The 10,327-nt window shown below is 57.1% G+C and overlaps 1 protein-coding gene across 5 annotated transcripts; it reads left to right on the top strand.

The window, feature by feature from the left end:
• Positions 1-5,934: 5,934 nt before the first annotated feature.
• ATXN7L3 (ataxin 7 like 3) lies at positions 5,935-9,479 on the top strand (the record flags this gene model as incomplete). Of its 5 annotated transcripts, none has more annotated exons than XM_084237254.1 (12): positions 5,935-6,145; positions 6,444-6,576; positions 6,770-6,941; positions 7,126-7,223; positions 7,419-7,441; positions 7,751-7,817; positions 7,962-8,047; positions 8,345-8,413; positions 8,675-8,718; positions 8,928-8,999; positions 9,090-9,247; positions 9,331-9,479. In XM_084237254.1, the coding sequence occupies 12 exons, from the start codon at positions 6,095-6,097 to the stop codon at positions 9,477-9,479; spliced, it is 1,122 nt and encodes a 373-aa protein (XP_084093380.1). The 5 variants fall into 5 exon arrangements, with proteins under 5 accessions (XP_084093380.1, XP_084093384.1, XP_084093381.1 ...); XM_084237258.1 differs by having other exon boundaries at positions 6,095-6,145; positions 7,772-7,817; positions 8,019-8,047; XM_084237255.1 differs by having other exon boundaries at positions 6,095-6,145; positions 7,772-7,817.
• Positions 9,480-10,327: the final 848 nt, after the last annotated feature.

Raw genomic sequence — 10,327 nt, 5'->3', positions numbered from 1 at the left:
CAGAATTCCCATCCTCTAAAACTGCCCAGCATCCATCTGACACTCAAAAAAATCATGGTGAATGAGTAAGTATGCCCCACAAGGCCCCGGGTGATCCCCTGCTGGTCTCTGCTCCAACTACACCAGCCATCCATGTCTCAAAACACATACCCCTTTGCCTTGTGTATGTATGTACACACAGCCATGCCCTCTCCCTAGAATGTTTCTCTTCACTTCTCTGCCTAATGAACTCAAGGTGACACTATTGGGGGGCGGAGGCAGGATGTAGGGAGGAAGAGTTCTTCCCTAACTCCACTGATGAAAATATCTCTAAGTCATTTGTTTCTTCAGCAACCTGTATGTCTTCGTATTCAGTCTTTATTTTTTTTTTTTTAAAGATTTATTTATTTATGCATACAAGAACTGGGGCACAGGCCAGAGGTGCGGGGGGAGGGGGGGGCGGTGAGAGGATTCACCAGAGACAGCGTGGGGAGCAGAACAGGTAGAATGACTGAAATACACTGTTGAGTGGAGCAGCAGGGAAGCCAGGAGAGGTCTGCTGCGCCATGTGGGTAGCTCATGCTGCAGAGGCTGTGGATATCTTCACAGTGCTGTGCTTAACCCCTTGAGCCACCAGGGAGGCCCAGTCAGTCTTATTTCTTTCACATCAGGCTTTGCCGGGCTGTATACTCTGCTAGGACAGGGTCTGTGTGTCTCTGTAGATCATTGCTATAACCCCAGGGCCTCACCCAGAGCCTGGAGGAGCACAGTCCTTACTGTTTATTGACTGGTGCTAACTGTGGAGATTGGGCATGCGCCCAAAGTGGTCATGACCACAGAGCAGCGCAGACCAAGTGCCAAATGAACAGTATAACCCAGTTGTAAAGGAGTTTGGTGTGAGGATGGCCATGGGTGGGGGAATAAGGAAGGATTAAGGTAAACAGGGAGGCGACAGGAAGGCTTCTTGGGCATATGTAAATTCCTCAGAGCAGGATGTACTGGGCATATTTAGAGACTAAGAAACAGATCAGTATCACCAGCGTGGAGAATTCTGAATTCACACTGTGGACGTTCTTAAAAGCCTGGTTCCTCAGTCCCTTGCTCGGGACCCAAGTTAAACCAACTTCTGAGAGTTTCCACAACTATACCCACAGGAAGCCTAACATATCCCAGATCGAACTTGCCATTGTGAATCCTCACATATTCTCAAAGGTACCAGTTTGGTTAAAGGTGTTTTCAGAGGGCCTCCCAGGTGGCGCAGCGGTTGAGCGCTGGGTTGCGAAGCTGCCCGCGGCCTCTGCGGCGCCGGTTCGATCCCCGGCTGCTCCCCGGCCACCGGAGGAGGGTCCCAAGTGGCGCGCAGACCTCTCCTGCCGCCCGCTGCTCCCCTCAGCAGTGTACTTTGGTCCTTCTGCCTGTTCTGCTCCCTGCTCTGGCTCTGGTGAATTCTCTCACCCTCCCGGCTTCTGACTGTACCCAGTGCATGTATAAACCAAACAAACAAACAAATAGATAAATAAAATAAGACATGCCTCTAGAAAATTAAAAAAAAAAAAGGTGTTTTCAGAGCCTCTTTCGTTTACTCCATTCACCTCAATTAATACTAAAAACCCTTCTCCTAGGTATTATCCAAACGCCACACTCCAGAGTGATTGACTTAAAAGGCAAGTCTTTTCAAATGACTCCCCATATTTACTTCTCATAGCCTCTAAGGTTAAAGCCCACAAACTCCTTAGCACATCAGTAATTCCCTATGTTCTGACCTGCTTACCTCCTGCTGCGTCCTTACCCGTTGCTATGTTATAACTAGTTTCCAGACTGCTCCATGATCTGAAAGTTTGCTGTCTCAGATGTCCAGTGCCTTCCCAGCCTTTCTTGACCTAGTCCATCTCCCACTACAAGAAATCTTTCCTTACATCACTGGAGCCCTACTGACCATCTTTTGTCCCCTCTGCACTTCTCCCTCGTCTTTTTTAAGGATTTATTTATGCATACAAGAGCTGGGGTACAGGCCAGAGGTGTGGGGGTGAGAGGATTCACCAGAGACAGAGTGGGAAACAGAACAGGCAGATTGACCGAAGTACACTGTTGAGGGGCGCAGCGGGTGAGTCAGGAGAGGTCTGCTGCGCCATGTGGGTTGCTCCCTGGCCAGCTGCGGGGGGCATCGAACTCATGCTTCAGAGGCTGTGGACAGCTTCATAGGTTGCGTCTTAACCCCTTGAGCCACCAGGGAGGCCCTGTCCCTTGTCTTTTTCATATTACTTGGCAATTCTTTTCCTATAGTCTGTCTACCCCATAAGTTAATTTTTTAAAAAAAGATTTATTTATGCATACATGAGCTGGGGTGTAGGCCAGAGGTGCCGGGAGGGTGAGAGGATTCACCAGAGACAGAGTGGGGAGCAGAACAGGCAGATCTACTGAAATACACTGCTGAGGGGAGCAGCGGGGGAGACAGGAGAGGTCTGCTTTGCCATGTGGGTAGCTCCTTGGCTGGGGAATCGAAATCCTACTGCAGTGGCTGCGGATAGCTGCATATAGCTTCATAGTGCTGAGACTTAACCCTTTGCACCACCAGGGAGGCCCAAGCTGTGGGCCTCCAACTGTCTTAGTTTCAATTTTTTTGTACCCATGATCTCTAAGAATTTTACAGAGCACGGTAGTAAGATTTATCAAACATCTCCACGGAGTTAAGTTTTCACATGCACTGACTTGTCAATCTTCCCAACAACCTAATAATAGGTATTCTTATTGCAACTGTTGACAGCAAAGGAAACTGAGGCAACATTGATTTGACCAAGCTCCATTTGTTAAATCTACAGATTTAAATTCAGAGGTGACTCTGGTCTTGGATTATCACCTCAATGTTTGCTGAGGACTCAAGTGCCAATGATAGCACCAAAATAAGTGACGAAAGACTTTCCCCTTTAGGGTTAAGCACCGCACTAAAAGGCAATCCCCAGCCTCCGCAGCAAGAGTTCCATCCCTCGCTGGACAGGGAGCAACCCACATGGCACAGCAGACCTCTCCTGTCTCGCCCACTGCTCCCCTCAGCAGTGTATTTCAGTCATTCTGCCTGTTCTGTTCCCCACTCTGTCTCTGGTGAATCCTCTCACCTCCCCGCCCCCCGCACCTCTGGCCTGTACCCCAGGTCTTGTATGCATAAATAAATAAATTAAAAAAAAAAAAGACTTTCCCCTTTAATTTTATCCCCTGAGGGAGGGGGGCTGCCACATGCCCAGGACTCCAGACAGAGTCCCCCAAGACAGAGGCTTCAGTGTAGGCATCTAGGCCCTTTCCTCCAGGAGGTAAAGCGGGACTTCGAGAGCTTGCGAATTTGGGCACACCCAGGGGAGTAGCATCGGCTAGGGGCAAGGGTCTGGTCAGTGCAGACAGGCTGAGAGGTGGTGGGTTCCGGAAGCAGGAAAGGCGAGCAGGTGTAGGATCTAAATTAAGATGAGGGCGGGGAGGGTGCTCCGCTCCGAAGGGCGCAGCTCAGCCTCCGCCTTCAGCGGGGGACCCTCATTCCGGCGTTTGTTGAGTCAATGGCCTGGAGCGGGCTAAGACTCGCCCAGAAACGGGAAACGGACGTTCGGACCGGCCCCTTCGGCTTCATGGCTTTTCTAGCCAGAGGTGCCAACTGCGCCCCACTTCAACTCTTGGCCTCTTCACAGAAGTGGCTGCACGCTTCGGGGTAACCGCCGGGGTGGAGGGGTTGGGTTGAAAGTGTGTGCGGTGGGGGGAAAAGAGTCGGGAGCCCCGAGGGAAGGGCGGGGGAGCCTGGGCCGGAAGGCGACCCAGGCTCGGCCGGGAGCCGGCGCTCTCTTTCGACGCCACCCGCTGCCCCCGCCCCGGAGCCGGCCGGGACGGCACAAGGTCTCCGCCCCCTGCGCACCGCGCACCTCACCTTGAACGGCGCCCCACCCACCGCCGTCCTATTGGGCCGGCCGGGCCGAGGGGAGACGGAGATTGGCCGAGGTGACTCCCGAAGGCCCCGCCCATCTCCCCGCCCCCGTCCCCGTCCGCCGGTACTTTGGACGGCGGCGTGGCGCCCCTCCTCCCCGCCCGGTCCCCGCCCCCTGGAGCAAATGCTGCCGAGCTGCGGCCGCGGGGCAGATGCACGCGCTCGGGCCCTTCTAGCAGGCGCGAGCAGTCGCTGGGCGCGCGAAAGCGAAAGAAGGAAGAGGAAGGGAGGGCGGGGGCGGGGTGTTGAGGAGGGGCGGGAGGAGGAAGAGGAGGAGGTTGGAGCGCGTTCGCGCCTGGCCTCGCGCCCGCGCGGAGGGAGGGGGAGAGGGGCGCGCGCGCGCACGCTCGCGTTCTCGCTCGCTCCATCCATCCATCCTCCGGTCGCGGCACGCGCGCGCGCTCCGGGCTCGCGCCGCACCCCCCGCCCGGGAGAGGCGGGCTGGAGTGGGGGGCGGGGGGAGGGGCGCGCGGACGGCGCGCGGACTGCGCGCGGGCGGGGTGAGGTGAGGAGGAGGAGGCGGCGACGGGACGAGAAGGGAGGGGAAGGGGCCATGGCCGCCCGGTGAGGCGGCGAGGCGGGGGGGCGGCCCGACCCCCCGGCCCCGGGCCCTGGGCCCCGGGGAGAGGCGAGGACGGACCGACGGACATGGGGCTCCGGAGCAGCCGCCGCCGCCGCCGCCGCCGGAGGACGCGGCCCTGAGAGGCCGCCGGGCCCCGGCGCGGCCCCCCGGGCGGGGTGAGTATGGGACGGAGACGGGGAGGGGGAGGGGCCTGCGGGGGGCGGGGGGCGGGGCCCGAGGCGGGGCTTGGGCCCCCTCCCCCCCAGGTCTGGGTCAGCGCCCCTTCCCCTCCCCCCGGGCCGACGCGGAAACGCCCGGCTTCCCCCGGCTTCCCGACCTGGCCCGGGCCCCCTTCTCTCCCCCTGTCTGGGTCCCCCCTGGGCGGGGCAGGGCCGGCCGGGGAGGGGGCGCGGGGCCTTTGTTAGGGAGCCAGGCCCCAGCCCCCGGGACAATAGAGACACCCTCCCGGACTCCTCTCCCCGGCCGGCCCGGGCTGCCGGCGGGCGGGGACGGAGAGGGACCGGGACGCGTCCCGCTCTGCCCACTCTCTAGGGGTCGGTCTGTCCCGGACCGGCGCCGGCCTCCGGCTGCTCGGCTCTCCTCCCCCCAGTCGGTATGATGCAGCAGCAGTGCCGCAGGGACGGGGGAAGAGCCGAGGCCCGGCCTCTTAGCCTCCCCAGTGCCCCTGGCTCATTTGTCAGTCCCCACCCCACTCTAGGCCAGCAGCTCCTTAAACTCGTACCCACCGTTCAGAGGGGCCCCGGACTGTGGGCGCTGTTTCTGAATCCTTTGGTGGGGATTCTTGGACTTTGGGGCTCTTGGAGAGACTTCCGGGCTGGTCCTGAGGGAGGGAGGGTGGTTATCTAAAAGAAGAACAGGTAAGGGGAGTGCCCACTCCTGGCATGCCATCCCACCAAGCTGTACCCCCTCTTGCTCCTGGTGGCTGGAAATGTCCCCAAGCTCTATGCTTCTGTAGACACTGCTCTCCCCTTGTAGTGGCAGGCTTATTTCAAGGGAAGACAGAATGGGGTGAAGGTTGTAGGGTCCTAGGGCCATTCTTACTTCTGGTAGCAGTACCCCCCCAAGTGGACATCCTGGCTGAAAGCAGAGGTGACTCTAAGGAGAGCCTCGGGAAGGGGAGGGGGTGTATTTAGGAGCCTGTGCAGTTTCTTTGCCACACCCTGTGGGTTTGCTTTGAGGCCTTGGAGTTCCTTCTCCTCCCCCTGCTGCATTGCACCATGGGTATCAAAGAGGGGTTTGAGTTTTGGGGACTTGGGGTGAGCTGCTGCCTCCTATGGACCTAGATTCTGATTGGCAGTGGAGTGCAGGGCCTGAGTTGAGGCCCTGAAAGGACTAGGCCCCCATTAGGTTTCAGGCCCTGGAAGCACATCCAGGCTTAGTGAGCCTGGGCCCTGGGGAGAGGTATATCCTGATGCCAGGATTAAGCTCTGGGCAGCGAGGTGCGGAGGGGAGGTGGCAGCCGTCAGAGGTGCCTTGGACTCACACCAACACCCCCACCCCCATGTGTGCAGCCGTGTTGCCGCCCGCTGTGCTATGAGCAGTCAGAGCGCCGTCTCCACAAGAGTTTACAAATGAAAATGGAGGAAATGTCTTTGTCTGGCCTGGATAACAGCAAACTAGAGGTGAGGGCTCCCCCACGTGTGCCTCTAGTTCTTTTTCTTGATGTCTCTACGTCGCTATATCTGGCATCCACGTCTAAGAGGAATTTGGGTAGTCAGCCTTGTTCCTTAAAGGGAATAGCCAGCTGAAAAGACCCAAGATCCGGAAGAAGAAAGAACTCGAAGTCAAGATGGGGAAAATGGCAAAGAAAGCATTATTTTTGGCCAGGGCGAGTTGGCAGGCGATTTGTTTGGTGAGAGTTGCTCTCAGTCCAGGGGGCTGTCACTCTCGTGACCGTGGGTGTTCTCCCCTGGGGCCCAGGCCATCGCTCAGGAGATATACGCGGACCTGGTCGAGGATTCTTGTTTGGGATTCTGCTTTGAGGTACACCGGGCTGTCAAGTGTGGCTACTTCTTCCTGGACGACACGGACCCTGATAGCATGAAGGATTTTGGTGAGCCTCTGGGTCGAAGGAGCGCTGTCTAGCCCTGCTCTGGGAGTACTTGGAGTTTCCTTCTCTGGAAAATGCACCAGATGTGCAGCCTAGAGCTCCTGTGAGCTTAGGCAGGGGTTTGAAGAGGTCATGGGTGGGAACAAGAGGTGAGGTCCCGCACCTGCCCTGATCGCCACGCCTCTCCTGTCCCCAGAGATCGTGGACCAGCCGGGGTTGGACATCTTTGGACAGGTTTTCAACCAGTGGAAGAGCAAGGAGTGTGTTTGCCCCAATTGCAGCCGCAGCATTGCCGCCTCTCGCTTCGCTCCCCATCTGGAGAAGTGCCTGGGAATGGGTCGCAACAGCAGCCGGATCGCCAACCGCCGGTGAGGGTTTCTCCCCCTGCTAGAGCCAGAGCTGCTCGCCATTTGTAGCCCATATAGTTCCCTGGGTGCATTGGTGGGACACGGAGGGTGGGTCACGCTTCGCCCCAGAAGCTCCACTCTACTCTGAAGTTGGAGGCAGAGAGAGGTCGCAGTCTTGACCCTTTCTCTTCCCCGCCCTTGGCAGGATTGCCAATAGCAACAATATGAACAAGTCTGAGAGTGACCAAGAGGACAACGATGACATCAATGACAACGACTGGTCCTATGGCTCGGAGAAGAAAGGTGTTTGCGGGGCCTGGGGAAATTTGGGGGGCGGTGGGGTGAGGCGGGCAAGTAGGAATTGTAGGTATAAAGGCCCCGAGTTGTGATCCTGAACCAGGGGGTGATGGGAGTGTATAGCTTTGTACTTTTCTTTAGACATCCTTAGATTAGGAACTTAAAAGTGACCCTGCCCTTTGTCCTTTTGTCCTACCACAGCCAAGAAGAGAAAATCAGACAAGGTGAGAGCCGGGGCAAGCATGAGGGAAATGTGGGTGAAGGACAGATACCCTCCCCTTTGGGCAGGGAGTCCGTGGGTATCTTGACTCAAGTCTGAGGTCATTGGGTGCTTCTCTGGGTTTCAGGGTGAGAGTGTCTATGGTGGGCAGGAGGGGCAGTAGAGAGGCCTTGGGGCATTGGGGAGGAGGGTATATGGGTTGCCAGGCCTCTTAGTGGGGAAGAAAAGGAGCAATTTGAGGATGTTTCTTTGTCAAATCTTTTTTCCTTCCCTGGGCTCTCGGCTCCCCCTTATCGTTACCCTTTCCCCAAAGCTATGGTATCTCCCATTCCAGAACCCCAATTCCCCTCGAAGATCCAAGTCTTTAAAACACAAAAACGGTAAGTGGGGCTGGAGCAGCAGGAATGATTGTGGCTCCTGGGACTATTGCTGGAGGGCGGAGGTGGGGGGTCTGGGGGAGAGGGGTATTGAGGGAGGGCCTGTGATCCTTCTGTCACCCCCACTTCCTCTCTGGTTATTTTCAGGGTTCTCTGTCTGTACCTCTGCATCAAACACCCTTCCCCTTCTTTTTTCTTCTTCAGGGGAACTTAGCAATTCGGATCCTTTTAAGGTGAGTAGTGGCTGCCCCTCTTATGATCTCTCCATTTTCCTTGTGAATTGGGTGGGATTTGGACAAGTGGAGATCAAAATGCCACAGCTGGGGCATTTAGGTGGGTGGGGTATTTAGGTCTTCTGTATTTGCTTTTTCTGGGTCCCAGTTCCTCACCCACATGCAGCTGGGATGGAAGGAATCACTGGAAAACCGTTGGGCCATCCTAAAGCCTCAGCTGGGAAGGGATGAGAAGGGGTTCTCTGCTCCCCCTCACTGACTGCCTCTTCTCTAACCTGTACTCTGGTTCTTCCCCAGTATAACAACTCAGCTGGGATCAGCTATGAGACCCTGGGGCCGGAGGAGCTGCGTAGCCTGCTCACCACGGTGAGGGACCCCAGGGTGGGGAGGGTCCCTTTGGGAGTGGGCCAGAGCCACAATCAGTGGTCAGGGCCCTGGTGGAGGAGACTGGTGACAGCAGTCAGCACTCACTCTCTGGAATTAGGTTTTTGGGCCAGTAGTAGTCTGGGACCTGGACACTTGGGGGCCATTTCTACTTGGGCAATCTGGCATTGTAGGGAAGAGAATGGTCTAGAGTTTAGAGTAGGCCCCCTCCATCCCTCCTTTCAGCTTATATTCCTTTTCTAGCAATGTGGGGTGATCTCTGAACACACCAAGAAGATGTGCACAAGGTGAGCTCAGAATCTAGAAGAGGGGCCAGGGGGCCCTCCTGCACACTCACCCTGAGCATGGGTTGGGAGTACCCCTGGACTGGAGCAACAGGATTCCCTCCTTTCCCTGACTGTCCATCCCTCCCACCTCTCCTGAGGGGGCGGGGCTTCACCTGAATTCCTTAGACCCTCCCTACCTTGTCATGGTCTGATTCCTCTCTCCCTACTAGGTCCCTGCGCTGCCCCCAGCACACAGATGAGCAGCGGCGAGCTGTGCGGATTTACTTCCTCGGACCCTCAGCGTAAGTGATCCTCTGAAGAGGGGCGGTAGGTTGTGGGAGGTTAGAATGGTGATTCCCGGAAAACCCTCCTTTGGCTCGTCCCCTTTCCAGCGTCCTTCCAGAAGTCGAGAGTTCTCTGGATAATGACAGCTTTGACATGACTGACAGCCAGGCCCTGATCAGCCGGCTTCAGTGGGACGGCTCCTCTGACCTCTCACCCTCTGATTCAGGCTCCTCCAAGACGAGTGAGAATCAGGGATGGGGTCTAGGTAGGTGACACAGCTGAGCATGGGGCTGGGCACACCGGTATTCTCTTACCACAGCCCCGCCTTCATTCCTCTCTTTTCCTTAGGTACCAACAGCTCCGAGTCACGGAAAACCAAGAAAAAGAAATCCCATCTGAGCCTGGTAGGGACTGCTTCCGGCCTGGGCTCCAATAAGAAGAAGAAGCCAAAGCCACCGGCACCCCCAACGCCCAGCATCTACGATGACATCAACTGACTTGGGTGCAAGGGATAGCCTTTGGCTGTGCAGAGCCCTCTCTCCCAACCCCCACCCAGGTGGCAGAACCTGGCACATGGACGGCTGCTGGGGGTTTGGGCTTGGGCAGCTTGGTGAGCCAGGCAGGCAGAGGATCCAATTATGTGCCCCTGGGGGGTGTCAGGGTCCTCTGCAATGGAGCACGACCCCTCGGCATGCAGGACTCAGACCTGGACATATTATGCCTTGGACATAAGTTTGGTGGGGAGGCAGTTTTCCTATTTATTCTGTGAGTTACTGGATGTCCAGTTAGGCCAGGGGCCTGACTTGGGCACAGTGCCAGGGCACTGCCTGCCCCCCACCCCAGGAACTGGACTAAGCCCTGCCGAGGAGCATTATGGCTACCCAGGAAGCTGTGGGTTGGAAGCTGAGCCTGGAGGGGGCCTCCCCCAGCTGCCCTCAGCAATGTGAATGGGTCGGTGCTTGGAGCTGGGGGGGCAGGGCTGGGCGTGTCCTGTGTGCGTGCAGAATCCTGTCGAGTGCCCCCAATCCCAGGGGTAGGCAGGCACAGCGAGCTGTCTGCCGAGGTAGGCGTCCGGAACTGCCGCCACCTTCCCTGCCCCTCACAGGGGCAGCCCTTTCCCCTCAGTCCCCATGGGCCTCCTTGGCAGCAGGAGCTGTCCTTTTGTTGTTGGGTGCCAGGAAAGGGCCTCCAGCCTCTACAGCTTCAAGGAATGGGCACGGGGAGGGTAGGAAGAGGGAGCTGTGTGTCAAAATGACTCCCCCCTACCTTTCCTCCCTGACCCAGGGCTGGTGAGGAGTGGGGCCCCAAGGTGAGAGGGAACGGTGCTGCTTTATTTGAAATGTTT

The sequence above is a fragment of the Talpa europaea genome, assembly GCF_964194135.1.
Source record: "Talpa europaea genome assembly, chromosome: 7".
NCBI lineage: Eukaryota > Metazoa > Chordata > Mammalia > Eulipotyphla > Talpidae > Talpa > Talpa europaea.
The sequence above is the reverse complement of the archived record's forward strand: the minus strand, read 5'-3'. Positions and strand labels throughout refer to the sequence as shown.